General features: G+C 37.7%; 1 protein-coding gene across 2 annotated transcripts in view; it reads right to left on the bottom strand.

Moving 5' to 3' along the window:
* Positions 1-224: 224 nt before the first annotated feature.
* The window catches only part of LOC126470511 (isocitrate dehydrogenase [NAD] subunit gamma, mitochondrial), a 120,128-nt gene continuing 92,734 nt past the window's right edge, over positions 225-27,618 (bottom strand). Inside the window, exons 10-11 of one of the 2 annotated variants that reach the window (XM_050098409.1) lie at positions 11,793-11,828; positions 225-2,186 (exon numbers count right to left, since the gene is read on the bottom strand). In XM_050098409.1, coding sequence (XP_049954366.1) covers positions 11,795-11,828 — 34 coding nt within the window. In that variant the 3' untranslated portion in view covers positions 225-2,186; positions 11,793-11,794. Of the gene's footprint in view, positions 2,187-11,792; positions 11,829-11,944; positions 12,325-27,618 lie in introns of those variants that run through there. The other variant, XM_050098410.1, reaches the window with a different exon arrangement.

Genomic DNA, 27,618 nt, shown 5'->3' with positions numbered 1-27,618 from the left:
TACGTTTTTAGCACTTCTGTGACAATATATTACAATGAATGTACTCTGAACTTCCACTTCCCACATAGAAGAGGAAAGTCATTAGCATTGACACTATAAGTAATAAGTGACACACAGGACTTGAGATTCAGCAGGACTTCAGTGCCAACATCCATTGTGTTACACAAATAAATGTATCAAGAAAAAAAAAAAAAAAAAAAAAAAAAAAATATATATATATATATATATATAAGACAAAAGTGTAAAATGACAAAGAGAGGGCATATTTTGTTGATGGAGGACTTCATTTGACTGATCCAGAAGTCACCAGGACATCAGTACTTACGATTGGGATAAATGTGTAGGCCACTTGCTAAGTGATCATATTCCACATGGTTGAAATGACATCATACAAAGAAACGTACATTTATAGTGTGGAGAAACTAACTTTGATATTCAATAAAACAGTACACAGCAATTTAGTTTTGATGTAATGAGTCGAAAGGACGGCATTCCCAGCACCTCTACATCTTTCCTGAGGTGTGGTTGTTATTTTAAGTACTGGCTGTACTGATGAAGTTTTCTTATTTATTTGTTTTACTACTGGTAGCAAATGGAATAAATAAAATATATTTTGTATATTTGTTCACAATTTGACACACAAAGCCAGTTTGTCAAAGATCATGACAAACATGCTGAGAAGGGACACTGTCTTTGTGAATTACAGCTTTGAAGACAATGATGGCTGCACATTCAATAGATACTAATAATGTGTTTCAATGCACCATATCCAATAAACAGAAGGCTGGATAATGAGGACTGTAGTAGAATGTTATCAAAAATTCCAGCTCCTAAAATTCAGGTACCCTAAAATTCAAGTGCTACCTCAGTAGAGTTGTAAAAATTGAAATGATACAATTTCTGCAGCCCGTTCTCGGCATCTTACTCAAATTGAGTAACAGTTAACTGCAGTTTACCAAAGTTCAAGTCCACTTCTTAGCACGACAAACCTTCACATCACAACAATGAATAATGTATGGCATATGATCACTGAATAAATGGTCCAATAATGTCCTTAAAAATGAATACCAGTGAACTATGAGTACGAATCTAAGTAACACAGCTGGAATACTATGTTGATAAGCAGTTCTTCTGATTTAGTGACGAAATACAAAATTTATTACTCTACTCATGGTAGTTTCTAAAAATACTCCTTTTCCCATTAATGTGAATGTACTAATTAAGTTACATTATTTATTCATGTCATCATTTGCTGTGCATGGAATATATTTTATTCATTTTATAAGAGAGTCCACAATCTGACCATCTGCTGTGTTCAACATTACACATTTTCCAAAATGATAACCAATTTTAATCACGAAGTAAACGATCTGAATAAAATTTAAGACTAATTATTTTGTAATGTTATCTATGTTTCAAAACTACCATTAACTTCTATGTATACCTGCCTGGTGTATATGGTATAACAATTAGAACTGCAGCATTAGAGGCAATTTCTGTTGTTCCTCTGAAGAACTAAATTAACTTCTGTGCAATTATTTCTCAAATAGAAGACTCTTTAACTGTGCAAAATGACAACTCAGTGGCCTGTATGCAAGTGCTCCAATGGTGTATGAAGGAAATTAAAATACCTTTTTGGTAAGAACAGAACCACCATCAGCATGTCAATGTTACACCAGTTGGGGACAAGATGTCGTGCCCTCAGAAACTCATATATTACTAATTATAACCTGTGCAAGTGTATCACAAACAGAACATCACAGTAAATTAAATATTACTTTATGATTAAAAAATGAGTACCTGTCATTGAAATAAGAACAAGACATTTGACTTAGTTTACATTTGCTTACACTTGCAGTCTGCTTAATTCTTTTGCTGCTGAGGTTCCCTCCACTAGGAGAAATATTCATTTTGACAGAAAATTAGCTGATGTGATACAGGAAATGAAATGTCAGTTTTCAGACTGTGCTAATCTTGTTCCCATTTCAAAAACTGGGTGCTCTTAGCCACCCACAGTTTATATTGTGTTTCTGCATTCAACAATTTAAATGAATCCAAACATAATATTAATTGCAAATTTTTAAAAACAATTTCATCACAGATTTATACCTGTTAATAGGACATAAAGAATAATAATACTGCAAAGTCAACATCCAGGTTATCATCTTGGTTGTGTATTGACGAACCTGAAATAAATATGTATAAATTCTAGAAATAAACAAAAGCACTCACAGAAGAATAAATATGATTTCGTATGGGGTATGAGGGAAGGAGACTCTTTATTGATGAAATTGGATTGTTACATAAGCCTTTTCCAGTTTACTACTTTCATTAACTACCACCTAATTCTACTACATTATAAATTATTACACTGAGTATAAAAATGGTAATGAATAATTGAAGCACTGAGTTGTTATGACAATGTCAGGTAACCATATTATTTTAACTCCTCAAATTATTTAATAGTAATTGCACATGATTAAGTCCATTGAGATAATAAAGATAGCAGATCCCACAGAAGATGCATACAGAATAAAGTACTGGCACCTGAATAAATGTAAAGAAAATAGCACTATAATCAGGCCAATTCCTAACAAATGAAGATCATCATCATCATCATCATCATCATCATCATCATCTCTTTAACGTCTTAGCATGTGCAGTGCCCTACCTTTGTGAAGTACATTACGTTTTTATGAGGTAAATGTTAGTCTTTTCCTTGCAGTACCAAATAATAATCTGCACAGCTGAAAGTAAAACTGTATCTTCTGATAAAATATAGTGTAAATAAAGAAATACACACATCAAAAAAAAGTTTTGCATCTCTACAGTTCCAAGAACTCCTGAAGATAGACATTGACTGTGGATATTGTATCACAGACACAGTCCCTTTGACTGTTCAGAGATGCCACTAAACCCACCCAAAGATGTAAACAACCATGCATGAGCAGCGCATATTACACGGAGGGGGTCCAACAGCCGATCAGTTCCAGTTATTCCACCAGGAAGGAGGTACATGGCTCATGTTGTCTGCAGTTCAACCATGCCTAGACAGACAATACCACAGTTCAATCGCATCCACACTGTTACTTTGTGCCAGGAAGGGCTCTCAACCAGGAAAGTGTTCAGGCCTCTTGGAGTGAACCAAAGCTATGTTGTTCGGACATGGAGGAGATACAGAGAGACAGGAACTGTCGATGACATGCCCCACTCTGTCCGCCCAAGGGCTACTACAGCAGCGGATGACCGCTATCTACGGATTATGGCTCGGAGGAACCCTGACAGCAACGCCACCATGTTGAATAATGCTTTTCGTGCAGCCACAGGACGTCATGTTATGACTAACTGTGCGCAATAGGCTGCATGATGCACAACTTCACTCCTGACGTCCATGGTGATGTACATCTTTGCAACCACGACACCATGCAGCATAGTACAGATGGGCCCAACAACATGCTGAATGGACTGCTCAGGATTGGCATCATGTACCCTTCAACGATGAGTGTCACATATGGCTTCAATCAGACAATCGTCGGAGAAGTGTTTGGAAGCAACCCAGTCAGGCTGAACACCTTAGACACACTGTCCAGTGAGTGCAGCAAGGTGGAGGTTCCCTGCTGTTTTGTGGTGGCATTATGTGGGGCTGACGTACCCCACTGGTGGTCATGGAAGGCGCCGTAACGGCTCTACGATATGCGAATTCCATCCTCCGACCGATAGTACAACCATATTGGCAGCATATTGGTGAGGCATTCATCTTCATGGATGACAATTCGCACATCGTGCACATCTTGTGAATGACTTCCTTCCAGATAACGACATCGCTCGACTTGAGTGGCCAGCATGTTCTCCAGACATGAACCCTATCGACCATGCCTGGGATAGATTGGAAAGGGCTGTTTATGGACAATGTGACCCACCAACCACTATGAGGGATCTACACCTAATCGCTGTTGAGGAGTGGGACAATCTGGACCAACAGTGCCTTGATGAACTTGTGGATAGTATGCCACGACAAATACAGGCATGCATCAATGCAAGAGGTCGTGCTACTGGGTATTAAAGGTACCAGTGTGTACAGAAATCTGGACCACCACCTCTGGAGGTCTCACTGTATGGTGGGGTTTTCATGTGCAATAAAAATGGCGGAAATGATGATTATGTTGACCTCTATTCCAATTATCTGTACAGGTTCCAGAACTCTCAGAACCAATGTGATGCAAAACTTTTTTGATGTGTGTAGTTAACTTTACAGAAGCATAAAATAACAGAATACATTTTGACTGGCTGACTAAACCGAAAGAATGAAAGCTATTCAATCATCAGTTCAAAGACATTTACACTTATCCAAAAACTTGAAAACACGCTTCACACTTGTTTGTAACTGACACAGCTGCTACAGCCCTAGACTTGCAAAATGGTAGGTGCTTCCCTGGAAGGGATAGCTATGGCTCATTAGGTACATAATTCTTGCCTGTATTCATCAGACCTCTTTCCTCCCGTGTGTTGAACTGTAGAAGATTGTGCTTATGCTGCGAAGCAATCTGCTTCTACTTATTTGCTGTCTTTCCAAAAATAGAAAAAAATGGGTTACACTGTAAGAGATGTTCAAAATCCTAAGATTTGTGAGTGCTATACTTTTTCACTTGAAGTACATAAACAAAAACACTAATGTATGCACAGTATTGTCTATAATGATAATGCAAATAATCTAATTTCTTTACTATCACTTTATGCCATAATTGTAAGTTATTTTGTAAGGATTAATTGCTATAATTTAAATATTTTATAAATTTAAACCACCCTAACTTTAATCTTTTTCATAACACCAAACCTTGTTTCTTAACATCTAACTGCAACAATAGATTTACTCAATAACAACCCAAAAGCCATAGGCTTCACATGCTTTTTCATTTCAACTACATAACTGTAACTGAACACTTTTGAAATGCCCACTCTTACACAAAGGATTACTGAATAACAAAGTTCTAAGTATTCCACGTAATTATATTTATAAATTTAAGCAATTTCTATACATTAAAACGGTTGCTTATCTGGTAAGCAATCTTTTTTGATGACAATTCTTTCACATGAAATCATTATTAACTGACCCTTAAGATGAAAGAAATCTCCGAAGTAGTGCGTATGTGTCAAGGATAAAGTGTTGAAAATGTATAATGATAAGAAGCCTAGTGACCCAACCCAGTTTTGCACAGGTAGCATTAAGTATCTACAGCTGGTCAACATGTGTGGCATGTAGGTAATTTTGTACACTGAGCACTGCATGGTTATGATAAAAAAGTCCGAGTACAACATCGGGTGACAATACCATCACTTTCAAAAAATTTAATGATTTAAGCAGCACATGCCACTGGACGGTGTACTGCAACATCTAAAGGTGTCATCAGATTGCCCAATCGCATCCCGCTAACAACGCAAACTGTTCATCAAAGGCACTGCACCTTTGTGGCTACTCTCTGTTTGCTGGCAGTAAGAACCAGCTGTTTGCTGGAAATCATCACTGGATACTGCTCCTGCCACTGTAGGTAGTGTGGTAACTTGCAGCCCCCAATATTGCTACATGATGTTGCTCCAAAAGCCAATTAAATATAGTACATATAACATTTGTGCCTCCTGAGAGCTTGCAGACTGCAGAGCCAGTCCACTGCAAATATCAAAATCCCTACAGCCATTACTGACATTAGCCTTTACATAAAGACAGAAAAATGTGGCAGGGGGACTGGAATTCATTGTAGTTCAACCAATTGGAAAGAAATATTTAGAAATTATATACATGAACCTTTCTCATGACTTAACGTATCTATTAGTGAAAAATTTCATCAAAATCCTTACAGTTATTCCTGAGATTAGCCTTCATGTATGTATAGGCTGAAAAAGGCAGTGGAGAGTTTAAATTACAACATGTATAGAAGGAGAATGAATGAATGTACATACAGATTTTGGTAATAATAATTCCATGTGGCTTAATGTCCAAATACAAGTCTTTCATGCGGACGTCACTTCAGCGACTTGCATCTCCCTTGCCAGTTATCCAACCGGCAAAAGGCTAGCTACAATTTAAAGTGGAATCCAAAACAAGTTTCGTTTCTGGCAAATCTCCACATCACTGAGAAGTGATTGCTAGGGTGAAAAATGAAAATAAAATTCCGTGGTCCAACCTGAATTCAAACCTGTGAACTTTTTGGTTTTGAGGCACTTGCTTTACTGCTAGACCACCAGGCTCGATTACGCTTCTGCTCCAGCTCTCTGGAGTTGTGGTAACTTTACTGGGAGATTGCAATGCCTTTGTCGTCACTGTGGTGATGGATTGTGGGTCATCATAGCTCAGCCAATTTCTATGAAATATTTATAAATATATAAGAACCTTTCTCATTAGTGTGTGTGTGTGTGTGTGTGTGTGTGTGTGTGTGTGTGTGTGAGAGAGAGAGAGAGAGAGAGAGAGAGAGAGAGAGAGAATATGTAAACACAGATTTTTGTACATCTTTTGCATGCATGGACAATAATTGTGAGTACAAAGATAACTGAAAAACAGGTGACTTAACAACAGCAACTTACAAAAGAAAGAGGTTTAATCAGCATTGAGTCATTTACCTTGCCACATTTGACTACTGAATTCCCAACAAGCAAACTTTTCCCACATTATTCCAATCATTTCCCAGTTTTTGCCTTGATAACAATAGTGGAAGATGCAATCTACAAATTGATAGGCATGATAAGGTAGTAAAGATGTGAATATGTCAACAAATATTTTAAAATATTGAATCCTTCACATTTCTGTATTGCTTTGTACCGTTTATGTGTCAGATGTAACTAAGTAACAGAACACTTAGAAATTAGACAGGGCACTATTCTCTTGGTCACATTAGCAAAAGTACAGAGGACACATCTTTCTCAGTAAAGTTAATTTAACAGAACACTGTGAGAAATGCACAGTAGAGAATGACTTTGTCAGGAGGAGGAGACTGTACACCTAACTGAATATTTGTTTTTCATTTGTGCCTATTTGTCCACAAATTTCCTTAAATATCTCTTCTTCTAATTAATGCCTGAATTCCTTGTATCAATGTGGTCAGTTCTCTCCCTTTTCTTCTTTCCTGGTGGTTCCCATTCTATGAACCCTCAAGTCAATCTTTCCTCTGACATCCTTGTTGTATGTCTATACCATAGGAGAGCTGCACTTCTGACATAAATTTGCCTTCTGAAAACTTCATTTATGACTCTTTCCCACCTGAATATTCTGCAGTCATTCTTGAAAAGTCCATCTCAGTTGCTGTCAATCTTTTCATTACTTGGGATTAAACAGTCCATACTTCCAATCCGTATGTCATTATGATTCTAATACCTGTTTTGATGATTTTTTCTTTTGTCTCCTTTTAGATCTGAGGACCAAATCACCTACCATTTGACGTTCCAATGGGGAATTAATTTTTATCTTGTTTACCATCTTGTGTGATTTTTATTCCTAGATATTTGTACTCTTCAGTACGTGTAATCATCCCCATTCCTTCTTCCAGGGTCAAATCTCTCTTTGTTTGCCCTGTTCCCAGATATTCTGTCTTATTCATGTTGACCTAAAGGCCAACATTTTACACTCTTCTATTAATTTCGTAGTTATATATTCAATTCCTTCTCCAACTTGTGCCAAAATTAGCTGGTCATCTGCAAACTGTAGTGAATATATAGCACTATCATTTATTGGGATTTCCATATTCTTCCATTTTTCCAATTCTCTCTCAGCATGCATATATTTTATAAAATGTTGGTAATGGGCTGCATTCATACTGTAACATCTTACAAGCTGTAAAGGTTTTTTCGTTCCTCTCCCTGTTTTCATGGAGTGACAGCTGGCCCATTCTGAAAGTAACAGAACTGAACAAAACTCGTCTCAATCTCTTCATTGGCTCTCCCATACCCCATTTTCCTAACAAAGTACCATCTTATAAATAAAACCATTTATATTTATTTATTTATTTATATTTTATTTTTTATATTTATTTCTGTATATTTTGAACCACATCTGAATTAGTTTTGTACAATGACATCCCCGTACTTAGATATGTAAGTGAATTTACCTGTGCTATTATTTTGTTGTTTATCACTATTTTTGCTCTTCTTGCATGATTCCCTTCGATTGCCATTACTTTAGTTTCATTTAAAGATATAACTGTTTGATAATTTTGTAAAATGTTATTCAATTTAAATACATTTTCTTGTAAAGATCTTTCACTGTGCTCGGAGAATTTGGTCATCAAAAAAAAAAAAAAAAAAAAAAAAAAAAAAAAAAAAAAAAAAAATAGTGCCAGTAAATTTCTTCCTTCCCAGGTCCATCTCCTTGGGGTATGCAGAATACCATTCTTCTAGAAACTTGTTGATATATACAGGGAAATTCAAAAGTAGCTGTACATACTTCATGGGTGTAATGTATGCATCAAAACAAAAGTAAAATGTTAAATAAAGTTCATCTGAAATGGCTTTATTTCTGAGTTGTTATGCATAACATCATTTGAGGTAGGCATTACACGATGGGCCAGTAAAGGCTTTTGGCATGTCATATTCACCTGCGTATCGACTGACGTTGCTTTGTACACCCCTCTACACTGCTCAGTTGATTCTGACACAAATGCCTTTGTTTACTTCACTTCGGTGTAGTGGCGCCCAGTGTACTATGTAAATTCATTCTGTCACTATGTCACTAGATCACAGACTAATCATCATTGTGTACAGTAAATGTCGTGTGACTAGGGCCTCCTGTCAGGTAGACCATTCGCTGGGTGCAAGTCTTTCGATTTGACGCTGCTGCGGCGACTTGCGCATCGATGAGGATGAAATGATGATGATTAGGACAACAACAAACACCCAGTCCCTGAGTGGAGAAAATCTCCGACCCAGCTGGCAATCAAACCTGGGCCCTTAGGATTGACAGTCTGTCACACTGACCACTCAGCTACAGGGGCGGACATTGTGTACAGTATGATGGCCTACTTAAAAGGTGATATGCAGATATGCACCTCCATAATAGTGCAGCACAAGGCAATGCACAAGCAACAAGATGATGGCATATGTAAATGTTTCCAAACAGAAGAGTACCAAACCATAGGACTTTCACAGCTGTGGACAGGCATTTATGGGAATATGGCACGTGTGGTGTGCCACAGTTAAGTTGGTCTCAACTGGATGGAGTGAGTGTTGAGAATAGCCTGGAAATGGTAGATGAAGATCTGGTCATAAGTACCTGCTGTAAAGGTGGCACTGTAGGGGTTCCTCAATCAACTGTATGGCATTTGCTTCGCAGACAGCAATTTCATCCATCTCACCTGTGGAAGGTATAGGAACTAACACCTGCAGACTATCCAAATGTCAGAATTTCGATCAGTGGTTACATGAGCGCAATGCTGCTGATCCACTGTTCAGTCATTGGGTACTGTTTATGGATGACAGTCTCTTTATCCATGTGGGTACGGTGAACACTCATAACATGCACATGTGGGTGGATGAGAATCTTTATGCAAGACAGCATTTTGTAGTGAACCTTTGGTTTGGCATAGTAAACAACCAGTTACACGGACCGCATGTTATTTTACAGTGACCGACTGGCAGAGTGTATTGACAGTTTTTGGAAAATGAATTAGGTGGCTTGCTTCATGATGTCCCATTTACTACACCCAACATCATGGTTTATGCACGATGGTGTCCCTGGAGATTTCAGTTGGGAGCCAAGAGAGCACATCAGGTTTCTTATCCAATAAGTGAATATGTCATGTAGGACCAGCTGTCTGGCCTGCCAGATCTCCAGATCTTAGCCCCCCTGGACTTGTACCTTTGTGTCCGTCTCAGGGAACTTTTTTATGGTGTTGTAGTCACAAATGTAGCACAACTACAGCAGTGAATTGAAAATGGCTGGCAACAGTGCAGAACGAGATGAATGGCGTCTGCAAGATTCTGAGAATAGCAAGATGTCAAGCACGTCACTGTCTTCATCTACACAGAAATCATTTTGGTCCCTTCATGTCATTGCTTTCAGAGAAGAATTAACTTTGTGTCATTTGTGTTGCACTTGTGATCCCTACTCTACTGAATATCTCAGTAATAAAGCAATTTCAGACAAATCTTTATTTAAGATTTTACTCTAATTTTGATGCATACATTACACCCATAATGAGTGCACAGATACCTGTTAATCACTCTGTATACATAGAAAAGGATTGGTGAGAGATGACACCCTTGTTTTAGTTCCTGGTTTACAGTCAATAACTCTTCATTTATACTAATTTTGGTGTTATAATGATTTAATTGAATTCAACAAATTTGGCGGTACCTTGTTGTCAGCGAATATTTCCCATGTCATCCTACCTACCATATGAAAGGTCTTATCAGTCTAGGAAGAGCATAAATAGTGGTTTGTTGAATTCTCCTATTTTCTAACAACTGTTTTGAAACAAATGTTGCATCTACACAGGACCTGCCTTTACAAAAGACACATTGCCCTCTCGTAAATATGTTTCTGCTATTGGCTAGAGTTTCCTTTTAATGATAGAGGAATAAGCTTTACAAGCAGCACTTAAAATGGACAGTGCCCTGTAATTTCAGCATTCTTTTTTATCTCCTTCCTTGTATACAGTTATAATTCTTGCTACTTTCCATTCCTATGACACTAAAACTTTGGGCAATGGCTCTGTGATTGCTTCGTAGCTCTGCTAGCAAATCCTATTCTCACATCCATGAAGGTGAAAACCATATAGCCCCTGGGTAAAGCACTCTCTCATTAGGAGTGTAGCAGATGGGAGAGAGTGAAAGTTGAGTTCTTGGCATCCAGTTGTTGGCTTACATCTCAACTGGACTTTTTCGCTAAGGGAGAAAACCCCAAAAGAAAGATCAAGTAGGTCAGGAAACAAAGTGGCAGACCCACCACCTGACTACCCTAGTAAGAGACTGGTGTCCTCTTAATGAAGGAGGAGGAGGGGGAGTAGCTCTTTGTATTTTTATTCTTGCTGTAGTTTTCATATAGGTTCTGGATTGCTTTAATTATGGTATGGAATTGATTTTAAGCCTTCCACAAACTGCATGATAGATATAATCATAGGCTTTTTCTCTGTCTGCAAAAAGTGAAGGGGCTGATTCCAAATATTTTTCAAGTATTTGTAGCAAACAAAATATATGTTCTTCAGTTGATATTCAATTTCATTCCACTTCTTACACTATTTAAATATACTTCAACTATACAGTTGTACTCACATACCATTATTCAACAGTAGAAATGAAGCAAAACATCTGTTGAAACTGAAGAGTGACCCTACAAACACTCAAAAGGATGACAGGGGTATTAATGGTTCAAATGGCTCCGAGCACTATATGACTTAACATCTGAGGTCATCAGTCCCCTAGAACTTAGAACTACTTAAACCTAACTAACCTAGGGACATCACACAAATCCATGCCCAAGGCAGGATTCAAACCTACGACCGTAGCAGTCACACGGTTCCAGATTGAAGTGCCTAGAACCGCTCGGCCACACCAGCCGGCTCCACAGGGGTATTAAAGCATTGCTATTCAAGACACCTAAGATGGTAACAATATCACAGTATTAAATGACTTTCCCTTTGTCTCCCCCATCCAAATGTGTTTAATCTTGTACTAGTTTAGATACTGATATTTCACTATTTTTTGTGACTAAAGAAATTGAAATAGTTCCTACTGATAATTACAAAAAAACATTCAGATATTCAAATTTTCCCCAACACACATATATATAAATGCATATAACATTTGCTTACCTCTAAGCAGAAACCCTCATTGATCCTGGTTTTATCCTGCAGAGAAACACACGGAAGACAAAATATAATGAACAAGTGCTAAATGACTTCTGAACATGGTACACAAAATACATGTAATTTGGAGGACAAGGACCAAAGTGAAAATAATACAATACTTATTATACATTATTATTCAATTTCTACAAGAACGTGGTACATCAAATACAAATTTCTGTACAATTTGGAGTCATGAACTCCTCAAATAATATGTAGCAGTCCTTTGAGAAAACTTCATCCACTCTTAAAAATAATTACATAACATCTGGAAATAAATATTGAGTATAATGACTAGAATAATACCACAAGTTCCTTCAACAGGACTACAAGTCAAATACTGCACTTAAACATTTTTACCAGCAAAATAAGATCAAAGCAAGCACACAAGTATAAGAGCAAGATTAAGCTTACTAAGAACTCCTCACTACAGAAGAATTCTGGATGAGGTCAACAATACACTACATAGACAGATTTAAAAGAAAGCAGGTCACGAAATCTGAAAAAAAGAAAAATAATTCCTTTAACATCAAAATACAAGAAAAATAGATGTGCCTGATAAAGCTATCTGTAAATTTTAAAATAAATTTATGAACTACAATAATACGTCACAGAAAGATTGAACTCCATGTTGAGCTTAGGTCATTGCTGTGACAAATGAGCTAACTTTGTACTTTTCCATTAATGGCATGCAATTTTAATCTTATTGAATTCGGCACACAATCTACCTTTGATTTAAGGTTAGTGCAGTTAAGAAGAGTTACAGAATTAAGGGCTTTAGGTTTATTCCAGCACCCTATGCAAGCCATAATTATTAAAGCAATGAACAAGCAATCTACTGGCAAAAGAGAAGAAAAAAAATGTAACCACTTGTTTTCATGCAAAACAAGGTAAAATTTGATAACATCTTTCTAACAACAGAAGTGCATGACCTCAAATACTCAGAACCATGCAAAAATTTGTTTAGAACATAAATTGCTCATCCCAAAAACAGCAGTATAAGCCATTTGCATGCAAAACTGCATGTCTTATCATGAAATACTTTTGAAGGATCACCTATTCAAGGGCTTTAGGCAGGAACTTTGGTAAGAGGAAGAAACAAAGTATCAGTATAATAGGACAAAAAATACATATATTTTAATGTTGTGATTTACTGTTATATTTCCCTCTGCTTAATATAATTATGCTATTTGAAGAATGAACTTTCCCACTGACTTAATAGTGCTGCACAGTTATACTGTCTTCAAAGTGCAGGTGTGGGATTTCAGTCAGAACAATAGGGACATCTGACTGAAGATGCTTTTTCACTTCAACATCATTTCTGCATTCATGCAGTCCAATATCAAATGCCAATCAAACTGTGTTTTAGATATTATGATATTGGTATGTCCATGTTATGACCTGCCTTTTGCCATGCATACTATAACATAGCCTTTTACTTTGGTGTGGAAGGTCGATTCTAGAGAACAGAGTGAAGACTGGTGATGAAATGATGATTGTGTGACTTGACTTGCAGTTTTTCTCACTGTGGTTTTGCAATATCAACAATCCTTCTCATGCAGAACTTGTATCGCCTAAGGAAATAGACATCAATGGGCTGACAATAGTTTGTTGTATTCAGTGTGGTTTTGCTCCTATTACATTGGTATCTGTTTCTTCACTTTACCAAAGCTCCTCTCTTAGACCTTGAACAGATGATTATTCTAATATGTCTCATGGGAAAACACACCGTTTTGCATACTAGTTTATATTACTGTTTCTGGGATGAATCATTTATATTTTAAGCATATTTTTGTGTGATTTCGAGCATTTGAGGTCATGCATTTCCCTTACAAGAACATTTTCAAACTTAAAAAAAGGACATTTTTTGCCTGGGACTGTGTAATTGTTATTGCCCAATGTCAAAATAGATTACTGTGCTTACACTATTGTGAAATCAAGAGTATCAGCAATATCACAGGAGAAATATATAAACAATTAAGTTTCGTCAAAGTACCGTGAAGTTTCATTACACTAAATGGCAATACCATGAGAGTAGGCAATTAGTATATTTTACAAAAAGTAAGCAGATCTGCATAAACTTCAATAAGAAACATCAACACCTGAAATAAGTGGATTATTGCAGAAAGCACGACTGAGAAACTGCCAGTCAGGTTTCATATGTGGTGTGTGTGTGTGTGTGTGTGTGTGTGTGTGTGTGGTAGAGTCTAAAACCTGATGTCTGGAATAAATTTACACTGACTGTAGATGAAAACACCAAGTCTACTGTTAACTTATCATGCATAAACTGTTCAACAGTGTTATGTTTCCAGTTGTGAACAATTCCATTTAAGAAAAAAATTGTTTAAAAAGATCCCACTGACAGGTCCTTCTGAGATACCTGTAGTAATGAAAATAGTACTGCTGCAATGTGTGTTTCAGGGTGTGCTAGAGATGGGACCTTTTAATCCTGTTTTGGGTAAAAGTTGCAAAGAGTAGGCCAACAATCAACAGATGTAACTACACATTATGGAAAAATCAGTACTACAAATGTAATGCAATAAGCCTCTACTGCAAGTAACCATGTCAGTGAATAGGCTGACAATATGAAGTGGCGTAGTGCCATGTTTTAATATGGAAGTAATTACTAAGAAGTGCACTGTGACAGTCGATATGTGGATTAATTCACAGAGTCAGGTGCACTACATCACACTTACAGCACATTACACACACATTGGTCTCTTGTGAACAATATTTTATTCATAACGAAATTACCCATTGTCAAGAAGACTGGAGAGCATATAATGCAAGAAATAGAAGACAAGATGGCCGACTGGAATATATTTTAACATTTACTATTTATTTTCACTTTATTTTATTTCCCGTACTATCTTGTCATTTAGTATTTTTAACCTTCCTCAAACACACACACACACACACACACACACACACACACACACACACACAGTCATAGTATAGGAAATTATTACTCCATTTATTCCATGTTAAACTTTACTCTTTGATCAACATAATACCATTGTAAATGTCAAGCTGCCAAACCAGCAAGACAGTTTTTGTGAACCAACATTACTACAAAAGACAAATTTAAAGATGCTGTCATTTCAATATGTAAGGCATAATTTTCTACTGCAGGTAAATGGATTTTAAATAAGTTTACATTTCTATTCATTGAGGTAATAGAATATATTTTGTACACAAAATGACTTGAGAATGGTATAGAAAGCTAAACTTAGTTGTGACCTAATAAAATTATACAGCAAAAATTGAAAATGCCACTTTCTATGCTTGACAGAGAGAGAGAGAGAGAGAGAGAGAGAGAGAGACAGAGAGTGTGTGTGTGTGTGTGTGTGTGTGTGTGTGTGTGTGTGTACCCACAATAATGTACACAATTATTTTACTGTCAAGTGGAGTCTTGTTAAAACAGTTTCAGAATTTAAAACTACTTGATGTCTTTTTGAGAGAGGTTTAAGGTTCATCTGCACATTCAATCTGTGGACATCACAAATTGGAGAGTTCTGCTCATAGTCACGAACATGAAGAGAGCAATCATGCTGCCATTTTAATGTAACTATTTAAAGCATACAAGAATCAACTACACATCATTATTGGGCTCTATGTGAAGCTATCCTCACCCTGAAGGTTGGTTTAAACACCACAGTGCTTTACTACTCTCCTGCTAGGGGTAGTATGCCCTTGCCTTCCTCTCACATTTGAACTGAATGACCCAGTCAATTATAGATGGAGCTGGAATGCTGCAAAAGTATAGAAACTAGTGGAGGATGACCTCCTTTCCTTTCTTAAACATGTAGTGTAGCTGTTTTCCGAGTGAAAAGAAAAAAGAAGAATAAATTGGATGACCTAATATGTTTCCATGTCTTTTGATCATTTGAATGAGAATCATTTACATTTCTTATGTATATTTATTACAAACATATAATTTGCAGTTACTTTTCATAATTAAGTTTTATTATTGTTATTGCATCCTGATAACTGGACAGCCTACTTATTAAAGCTTTCAGATTAACTCCTGGGAATTTATTTGGTTTATCAATATCCTGTAACACCTTTGTTAATGGGGCCCTTCAGATCCCAGTATTAATGATTCTCTCTAAATATCTACCTATTTATCAATGTTGTTTGGTGGTAAATGAACATTAAAATCAATGTGGGAAATTTCAAGTTGGTCTCTTAAGAGCTTTACAATGCTTTACTTTGCATAAGGATTTTGTTTTACTGTTTATCTCCACTTTTGATGATTATGAATGACTGTTACAAATTCCACTTTCTGGATGTAAACTGTCTTCCTTCCCTGTTCTGAGGATACGTACTTATGACTTTGTCTTCAAGTTCATTACAGATCGATCATTACTCGAGCTGGAGGGACTCTTTACCTGGAAGGCTCAATATTTATCTTAGTCCTCATACTTATGAATATGAAACCACTGCCTGAACCACATTGGTTCACTTCATAGCTCTATAATAGCCTTACCTGAAGCCCAACTAACCAGACCACTGCTCTGCATATCGATTTCTTTCTTCAAAGAGTTTTGATCTCACTTACTGCGCAACACACAGTACTGCAATTGTGGCATTCCTCAACATGAATGACACTTAGTACTAGGACCATTCTGGTATGCTCAGTCTTGTTTATCTTCTTTTGTTTAGCATTATGTTTTTATCTGAATTGTCAACCAGTTTTTGGACAATTTTTCTATTTAAGTCTGTCCACTGTTTGATGAAGATTGGAAGTAATGAGGATTTTTAAAATAATCCTTGCATTTTTGTAACAGTTTCTTTCTGTAATTTTAATTAACTCTATTCATCAAATAGGGCTCTCTTTGTGGTTGTAGCTTGCAAATTTTAGCTGCCCTTTTCTTTCAGTATAGCTTAAGGGTGAATTTGTTACACTGTTAAACCACCACACATACTGACAGATCCAAAGCCACACCATCCCACATTAGGCTCAAGCATTCCCTACCCCAAGATAGTTCCCCCCTCTCACTTATTTAGGGTTGCTTGTAATGAGATAACCATAGAAATTTTTGCTACAATTAGACCTTGAATTATTTAAATTAACAGACAAATTGTAAAGACTGATATATAACCTGCCAAATCTAGAATGTATAGTATTACTAATAATCTATGATTCTTTAGTAACTATAATCAATTACAACCAGAATTATTTGCACCCATCCTGAAGTTTTGAACATGATTTTATTTGTTAATAAACAAGGATATTGTATTCACAAATAATGTTTTCGTTGATAAGGCCCCATCTTTCTGGAGAGGTCTTCACTGGCACTACACCGGCTTGTAATCTACTGACTATTCTCTAAGTCTCCCATGTACATTTAGTGCGTTAGGCTGCTCTTCTTGAAGTGGAGGCCAACTTGCAGGTTCTGAGCTGCACTATCACTGTCATAATTGACTTTAATCATTAAGGTACACATCCAACCAATTTGATCTAGTTAGAACTGTTGCCTATTAATTTCCAGTGACTAGCTCAGATTTTTCTATGGCAGAAAGGCCTGAAACTGAATCCATTCAGTCACATCAGGCCACATGAGAAGCTGCTTGATAAAATAAGCAGTGGAAGTGACATACAAGCTGCTGACATGCTGTCAAATTTAGAGATTTTGCTGCTGGCATGTTGGCCCATGACGCGACAATGTGACTGCTAAATAATTCAGCTGTCTTTTTGTTTTTTGGGGTGGTGGCAAAGGGGTACTTACATGTTGTTATGTTTGTTGATAGTGTTTTGTTTGGGTTATTATACCAAACAAAACATAAGAAAATTGATGCTGAATGGGGACAAAATAGGAAACAATATTAAAGTAACCCAACCATCAACCACCATTTAAATTCTGACATGTTGCTGGTGGTTTTTAGGTGTGCCCCAAACACAGTCAGCCACATCCATGTATCTAGATGACATCAAAATATGCAACCTACAGTTACCCATACAATTGAAATAAATATAAATATTGTAGAGCCACAGGTTATAGCACATATCTGGGTACAGCAGTGTACAGAAAATCTTGTTTCTGTGGGGGAAGAAAAGAGGACTCCATTCCTACAATTATCTACAAACATGTTTAATACATACACTGTATACCAAATTTATTTCATTTATAGGGAAATGAAATAAGATTGTGGACTAATGTATCTGCCCTCACTACAGAAAAACATGCTAAGAAGTGTAATTTTTCCAATATAAAACAACCTGGCTAAAACACAAACCTTCCTAGAACTAAAACAGAAGAGAATTTAAACACCAACAATATAATCAAACAAAAGTCAGTCTTCAGCGGGCCTGTCACAACACCTGAAAATGTACATGGATGAGGTGGTGGTGACATCAGAATGTGGAATTCCACATTCACACTACACTGCGAAGCAGCAAATGAAGAATCTGGCATGTCAGATTTTTGCCTTGTGGAGAGGAACATGACTAATCACATGCGGCATCAGTTTTACATCACAAGCAGTTTAGGTGGTGCCCTATTGTATGACGTTAAATGCCTTTTTTAAATAAAAAAAATTAGAGTACATAGTATGAATATCCCCCCCATGAACCATGGACCTTGCCGTTGGTGGGGAGGCTTGTGTGCCTCAACGATACAGATAACTGTACCGTAGGTGCAACCACAATGGAGGGGTATCTGTTGAGAGGCCAGACAAATGTGTGGTTCCTGAAGAGGGGCAGCAGCCTTTTCAGTAGTTGCAAGGGCAACAGTCTGGATGATTGACTGATCTGGCCTTGTAACAGTAACCAAAGAGGCCTTGCTGTTCTGGTACTGCAAACGGCTGAAAGCAAGGGAAAACTACAGCCGTCATTTTTCCCGAGGGCATGCAGCTTTACTGTATGATTAAATGATGATGGCGTCCTCTTGGGTAAAATATTCCGTAGGTAAAATAGTCCCCCATTCGGATCTCCGGGCGGGGACTACTCAAGAGGACATCGTTATCAGGAGAAAGAAAACTGGCGTTCTACGGATCGGAGAGTGGAATGTCAGATCGTTTAATCGGGCAGGTAGGTTAGAAAATTTAAAAAGGGAAATGGATAGGTTAAAGTTAGATATAGTGGGAATTAGTGAAATTCGGTGGCAGGAGGAACAAGACTTTTGGTCAGGTGAATAAAGGGTTATAAATACAAAATCAAATAGGGGTAATGCAGGAGTAGGTTTAATAATGAATAAAAAAAATAGGAGTGTGGGTAAGCTACTATAAACAGCATAGTGAACGCCTTATTGTGGCCAAGATAGACATGAAGCCCACGCCTACTACAGTAGTACAAGTTTATATGCCAACTAGCTCTGCAGATGATGAAGAAGTTGATGAAATGTATGATGAGATAAAAGAAATTATTCAGGTAGTGAAGGGAGGTGAAAATTTAATAGTCATGGGTGACTGGAATTCGACAGTAGGAAAAGGAAGAGAAGGAAAGATAGTATGTGAATATGGATTGGGGGTAGAAATGAAAGAGGAAGCCACCTGGTAGAATTTTGCACAGAGCATAACTTAACCATAGCTAACATTTGGTTCAAGAATCATGAAAGAAGGTTGTATACATGGAAGAACCATGGAGATACTAAAAGGTTTCAGGTAGATTATATAATGGAAAGACAGAGATTTGGGAACCAGATTTTAAATTGTAAGACATTTCCAGGGGCAGATGTGGACTCTGACCACAATCTATTGGTTATGAACTGTAGATTAAAACTGGAGAAACTGCAAAAAGGTGGGAATTTAAGGAGATGGGACCTGGATAAACTGAAAGAACCAGAGGTTGTACAGAGTTTCAGGGAGAGCATAAGGGAAAAATTGACAGGAATGGGGGAAAGAAATACAGTAGAAGAAGAATGGGTAGCTTTGAGAGATGAAGTAGTGAAGGCAGCAGAGGATCAAGTAAGTAAAATGACGAGGGCTAGTAGAAATCCTTGGGGAACAGAAGAGATACTGAATTTAATTAATGAAAGGAGAAAATACAAAAATGCAGCAAGTGAAGCAGGCAAAAAGGAATATAAACGTCTCAAAAATGAGATCGACAGGAAGTGCAAAATGGCTAAGCGGGGATGGCTAGAGGACAAATGTAAGGATGTAGAGGCTTATCTCATGAGGGATAAGATAGATACTGCTTACAGGAAAATTAAAGAGACCTTTGGAGAAAAGAGAACCACTTGCATGAATATCAAGAGCTCAGATGGAAACCCAGCTCTAAGCAAAGAAGGGAAAGCAGAAAGTTGGAAGGAGTATATAGAGGGTCTATATAGGGGCGATGTTCTTGAGGACAATATAATGGAAATGGAAGAGGAGGTAGATGAAGATGAAATGGTAGATATGATACTGCGTGAAGAGTTTGAAAGAAACTGAAAGACCCAAGTCGAAACAAGGCCCTGGGAGTAGACAACATTCCATTACAACTACTGACAGCCTTGGGAGAGCCAGTCCTGACAAAACTCTACCATCTGGTCAGCAAGATGTATGAGACAGGCGAAATTCCCCCAGACTTGAAGAATATAATAATTCCAATCCCAAAGAAAGCAGGTGTTGACAGATGTGAAAATTACCAAACTATCAGTTTAATAAGTCACAGCTGCAAAATACTAACTCGAATTCTTTACAGACGAATGGAAAAACTGGTAGAAGCCGACCTCGGGGAAGATCAGTTGGGATTCTGTAGAAATGTTGGAACACGTGAGGCAATACTGACCCTATGATTTATCTTAGAAGAAAGATTAAGGAAAGGCAAACCTACGTTTCTAGCATTTGTAGACTTGGGGAGAGAAAGCTTTTGACAATGTTGACTGGAATACTCTCTTTCAAATTCTGAAGGTGGCAGGGGTAAAATACAGGGAGCGAAAGGCTATTTACAATTTGTACAGAAACCAGATGGCAGTTATAAGAGTAGAAGGGCATGAAAGGGAAGCAGTGGTTGGGAAGGGAGTGAGACAGGGTTGTAGCCTCTCCCTGATGCTATTCAATCTGTATATTGAGCAAGCAGTAAAGGAAATGAAAGAAAAGTTCGGAGTAGGTATTAAAATCCATGGAGAAGAAATAAAAACTTCAAGGTTCGCCGATGACATTGTAATTCTGTCAGAGACAGCAAAGGACTTGGAAGAGCGGTTGGATGGAATGGACAGTGTCTTGAAAGGAGGGTATAAGATGAACATCAACAAAAGCAAAACGAGGATAATGGGATGTAGTAGAATTAAGTCAGGTGATGCTGAGGGAATTAGATTAGGAAATGAGACACTTAAAGTAGTAAAGGAGTTTTGCTATTTGGAGAGCAAAATAACTGATGATGGTCGAAGTAGAGAGGATATAAAATGTAGACTGGCAATGGCAAGGAAAGCGTTTCTGAAGAAAAGAAATTTGATAACATCGAGTATAGATTTAAGTGTCAGGAAGTCGTTTCTGAATGTATTTGTATGCAGTGTAGCCATGTATGGACGTGAAACATGGACGATAAATAGTTTGGACAAGAAGAGAATAGAAGCTTTCGAAATGTGGTGCCATTGGTTTTATCTGTGCAGCTTTCATACCTTCATAAACAAAATACGATAATGTACTCTACACCTATTTTTAAACTACAGTATATTTTTTATTGTTTTACTCTGTAAAAGTACTGTTTGTTCACTGAACTGTCACCTGTTGGCAGCTTCAATGAGTCAAAAGTCGGGTACACACTGTATCGGTCAGTCTATCTGATACTGTCAGTTGGATAGCTTCTTCCAATACTGTCAACAGACAAGATGGCTCCTTATGTTGCCACTAGCACTACGGTGTATATGTTATATCACACAATGAAATGGTTCACAGCGCAAAAAAAAAAAAAAAAAATCTATTACTGGACCATTGATTTCATCTATTCTTCATATTCTGAATATTGGCCTGTAGCCTCCTCTATACTTTCAGATCTGAAGATGGCCATTTAACTGACAAATTAGTAATCGTTTCATCCTTCCTTGGGATCTGCTGCAGTTCAGAGATAGTGGAAATTTGAGTCTCCAATTCATCCACCTACAAGGTCAACAAATGTCTACAACACAAATCTGATGTCCACTGAATAGTGTGTGATGTGAACAAAGGACAATCCAGGTGATTTCTCACAGCCACAAGTGATGAATCATTAAATATGATGCTCGTAATGTCTCAGATTTCACCCTAAAAATCTTCAAGAGAAGGATCACAAGAGAGTGGTGTGTGTGCTAGTAGTGTGCAACACATTCTGAAGAGAGGCAGGTTGTTGTTGTTGTTGTTGTTGTCGTCTTCAGTCCTGAGACTGGTTTGATGCAGCTCTCCATGCTACTGTATCCTGTGCAAGCTTCTTCATCTCCGAGTACTTACTGCAACCTACATCCTTCTGAATCTGCTTAGTGTATTCATCTCTTGGTCTCCCTCTAGGATTTTTACCCTCCACGCTGCCCTCCAATGCTAAATTTGTGATCCCTTGATGCCTCAACACGTGTCCTACCAACCGATCCCTTCTTCTAGTCAAGCTGTGCCACAAACTTCTCTTCTCCGCAATACTATTCAATACCTCCTCATTAGTTACGTGATCTACCCACCTTATCTTCAGCATTCTTCTGTAGCACCACATTTCGAAGGCTTCTATTCTCTTCTTGTCCAAACTAGTTATCGTCCATGTTTCACTTCCATACATGGCTACACTCCATACAAATACTTTCAGAAACGACTTCCTGACACTTAAATCTATACTCGATGTTAACAAATTTCTCTTCTTCAGAAACGATTTCCTTGCCATTGCCAGTCTACATTTTATATCCTCTCTACTTCGACCATCATCAGTTATTTTACTCCCTAAATAGCAAAACTCCTTTACTACTTTAAGTGTCTCATTTCCTAATCTAATTCCCTCAGCATCACCCGATTTAATTTGACTACATTCCATTATCCTCATTTTGCTTTTGTTGATCTTCACCTTATATCCTCCTTTCAAGACACTGTCCATTCCGTTCAACTGCTCTTTCAAGTCCTTTGCTGTCTCTGACAGAATTACAATGTCATCGGCGAACCTCAACGTTTTTACTCCTTCTCCATGAATTTTAATACCTACTCCGAATTTTTCTTTTGTTTCCTTTACTGCTTGCTCAATATACAGATTGAATAGCATTGGGGAGAGGCTACAACCCTGTTTCACTCCTTTCCCAAACACTGCTTCCCTTTCATGCCCCTCGACTCTTATACTGCCATCTGGTTTCTGTACAAATTGTAAATAGCCTTTCGCTCCCTGTATTTTACCCCTGCCACCTTCAGAATTTGAAAGAGAGTATTCCAGTTAACACTGTCAAAAGCTTTCTCTAAGTCTACAAATGCTAGAAACGTAGGTTTGCCTTTTCTTAATCTTTCTTCTAAGATAAGTCGTAAGGTTAGTGTTCCAACATTTCTACGGAATCCAAACTGATCTTCCCCGATGTCGGCTTCTACCAGTTTTTCCATTCGTCTGTAAAGAATTCGCATTAATATTTTGCAGCTGTGACTTATTAAACTGATAGTTCGGTAGTTTTCACATCTGTCAACACCTGCTTTCTTTGGGATTGGAATTATTATATTCTTCTTGAAGTCTGAGGGTATTTCGCCTGTCTCATACATCTTGCTCACCAGATGGTAGAGTTTTGTCATGACTGGCTCTCCCAAGGCCATCAGCAGTTCTAATGGAATGTTGTCTACTCCCGGGGCCTTCTTTCGACTCAGGTCTTTCAGTGCTCTGTCAAACTCTTCACGCAGTATCTTATCTCCCATTTCGTCTTCATCTACATGCTCTTCCATTTCCATAATATTGTCCTCAAGTACATCGCCCTTGTATAAACCCTCTATATACTCCTTCCACCTTTCAGCCTTCCCTTCTTTGCTTAGAACTGGGTTGCCATCTGAACTCTTGATATTCATACAAGTGGTTCTCTTCTCTCCAAAGGTCTCTTTAATTTTCCTGTAGGCAGTATCTATCTTACCCCTAGAGAGACAAGCTTCTACATCCTTACATTTGTCCTCTAGCCATCCCCGCTTAGCCATTTTGCACATCCTGTCGATCTCATTTTTGAGACGTTTGTATTCCTTTTTGCCTGCTTCATTTACTGCATTTTTATATTTTCTCCTTTCATCAATTAAATTCAATATTTCAAGGATTTCTACTAGCCCTCGTCTTTTTACCTACTTGATCGTCTGCTGCCTTCACTACTTCATCCCTCAGAGCTACCCATTCTTCTTCTACTGTATTTCTTTCCCCCATTCCTGTCAATTGTTCCCGTATGCTCTCCCTGAAACTCTCTACAACTTCTGGTTCTTTCAGTTTATCCAGGTCCCATCTCCTTAAATTCCTACCTTTTTGCAGCTTCTTCAGTTTCAATCTGCAGTTCATCACCAATAGATTGTGGTCAGAATCCACATCTGCCCCTGGAAATGTCCTACAATTTAAAACCTGGTTCCTAAATCTCTGTCTTACCATTATATAATCTATCTGATACCTTTTAGTATCTCCAGGATTCTTCCATGTATACAACCTTCTTTTATGATTCTTGAACCAAGTGTTAGCTATGATTAAGTTATGCTCTGTACAAAATTCTACCAGACGGCTTCCTCTTTCATTTCTTCCCCCCAATCCATATTCACCTACTACGTTTCCTTCTCTCCCTTTTCCTACTGACGAATTCCAGTCACCCATGACTATTAAATTTTCGAGGCAGGTTAGGTTACTTCATTCCAAGGGTGGTATAACAGGTAAGCGACAACCATAATTTTGTGAATTCATTGAAGGGATGGTTACATGTGAATTACAACTTATGGGTGGCACTGTTTAATCTGACAAAGCACAACTGAAACTTATTGGAATTATCAGTCAGCATAATGGTGTGTCCTGAGCTGAAGATAATCCCCATGTTAGTGGTGAAAGGGATGTGAACTTGGTGGGGGGGATATGTGGTGTGGTTTGTATTCTAGGGGACTCAAAGCTGCCATGCACTTCCACTTCATTGTACCTAATGGTGGTTTATGATTACATTTTCCCTTCCATTCATACAATGTATGGTTATGACAGATTTTATTACCGACAAGATGGTGGCCTTCTGCACTGTCATAGGGCTGTGCGAACTTATTTGGATCAAAATGTTCCAGGCCAGTCAATAAGATTTAGGGGAACAATTTAACTTTTCTCCATATTCTTCAGTCCCTACAGCACTTTGTCTTTTTTTTCTAAATGGACACAGTTAAGGAGAAAGTATAGATTCAAACAGTATGCAAATAATAATAATAATAATAATAATTTTACGCTTTGCTGCAAGCTTAAACATCTGTTGTGTTTCATACATGGACATGTATCGATGTTGGAGGCCAACAATTTCAATAATTCCAATAACAAACATTTGGATCATACAGTTCAACCAGAAAGTACCCTCATATATATATATATATATATATATATATATATATATATATATATATATATATATATATATATATATATATATATATTACAGGCTCGAGTTCTGTTGTTTGTAAGGTGCTTACAGTATCAAGCAGTAAACAAAAATTGGTTGAAGAACAAGAATAATTAACAAAATGATTCAAAAGTTTGGTCAGAAATTGTAAGGTGGTTGTTTCTGAGGAGAGCCGAGGCACACATTGGGTGAGCCTTTAAGCAATAAAAACAAAATCAGCAATGGATAGTTGAAGGACACTTCACAACTTGAGAAATAAAATGTTTGAGCAGAAGACTGAGACACTGGAATAAACAAACTTATTTGTTAAACACTTTAAATACTAGAAATGGAAGATGTACTATATTTCATGATGTGACCGTTCAAGCAAAAACAACAGTAACAATTAAAAAGAGGATGAGAGTGCATCCAATGACTGTTTTGGATTGTTTCACATCTACTATCAAACAAATGGAGAGGTTTACATTTACAATGTGAAAGACTTAAATGGGAGGGAGATCTCACTAAACACATCAAATCACCTGTTGAAAAAGGAAATTAATGTGTTTACAAAAACAGTATGAATATAAGTATTTTTTCTGAGCTAATATGATACTAACTTCTCAACAAGGGAAAGTTACTTGCCTCATAAGTTTCAAAATGTCAAAAACAAGGTTATTTGTTTAGAAAATGACAGTGGTGGCAGGTCTCATTATGAGCGAGTTGCCGAACACTGAGATCAAACATTAAGGTGTTCTTAATTTTGATATTGTTACCCTCATATTTTATAAGCCTGCTTCCAAAATGGCAACAATTAAATAGATATTCACTTTCAAATGATTTTGAAACAACAATGTCATGTAATTCCTTTTTAATTTTTTAAATGTGTAACTGTATCCATAAGGTGTGCTAATCTTCTAATGACCCACACACTCTAGCTATAAACAAGGAAACAAGCCAATCCCCTGATACCTCTTCATCATATCCACAAGGCAGACTGGTCTAAGAGAGAACAATATCTCGACAATGAAAGACATGAAGTCATAATTAATGCACAGAATTTCTGATTTATGTCAAAAGGCTAAAGAAACATTTATCTGAATGTTAATGATTTCATTATGTGGATGATACTATCACTGAAAACAAACAGGACGGAGAGATGGTTCAAATGGCTCTGAGCACTATGGGACTTAACATCTGTGGTCATCAGTCCCCTAGAACTTAGAACTACTTAAACCTAACTAACCTAAGGACATCACACACATCCACGCCCGAGGCAGGATTCGAACCTGCGACCGCAGGAGTTGCGCGGTTCCGGACTGAGCGCCTAGAACCGCTCGGCCACCGTGGCCGGCCAGGATGGAGAGACTGTTGAGCTGTAAGCAAGGCAGAAGGACAATGGGGGGCGTGGGGATGCACCAGAGAGGGATCCTAAAACCTGAACAAGAATACAGATGACAAATGACATCCTAACCTTGACTGCAGGGAATGAATTGGAGGCATCTGATGCACAAATATTGTCTGGTGATATGCAACAGATATAAAGCTTCAGAGCAAAATAAAATACCCTTCCTTGCATTCTCAAGGCAGACAAGTATGAATTACCATATCTGAGTTGTTCCTTAGAATAACAATGTTAAGGCCATTAAGTTATTTTCCATTTCCTGCAAATATCGAAGCTGTACTAACAGATCTTCTGTTGACAAAACATTATATACAAAAACCCAAAAATGAAGAAGAGATCCATGAAAGATTTTGGACAACAGGTGAAAAGAACAAGTAAGATATGATTTTAAGTTTAATTTAAAAAAAAATCTAGAACATTTCATGAAACTAAGCCTGGTTCGAACTGTCGTTCTTCAAATATTTATCAACTATAATAGTACTGCAATCTGTAAAGCCGTATTCCAGAGAGTTTTGCAAACCACCAAGAGTTGTTTAAAAACAGTTTTACAGGCATTAAAGGCTGGTGCTCTTACAGTAGATGATAACAGATTAAAACTGTGTGCTGGATCAAGACTCAAACTCGGGACCTTGCCTTTCACAGGCAAGTGTTCTACCATCTGAGCAAAAGGTGAAGGTCCCGAGTTCGAGTCTCAGTCCAGCACACAGTTTTAATCTGCCAGGAAGTTTCATATCAGCGCACACTCTGCTGCAGAGTGAAAATTTCATTCTGGCAACATCCCCCAGGCTGTGGCTAATCCATGTCTCCGCAACATTCTTTTTTCCCGGAGCACTAGCTCTGCAAGGTCTGCAGGAGAGCTTCTGCAAAGTTTCGAAGGTCGGAGATGAGGTACTGGCGGAATTAAAACTGTGAGGACAGGTTGTGAGTCATGCTTGGGTAACTCAGGCGGTCG

Source organism: Schistocerca serialis, chromosome 3, assembly GCF_023864345.2.
Source record: "Schistocerca serialis cubense isolate TAMUIC-IGC-003099 chromosome 3, iqSchSeri2.2, whole genome shotgun sequence".
Lineage (NCBI taxonomy): Eukaryota > Metazoa > Arthropoda > Insecta > Orthoptera > Acrididae > Schistocerca > Schistocerca serialis.
Note: the sequence above shows the minus strand (reverse complement) of the source record. Positions and strands in the feature narration are given on the sequence as shown.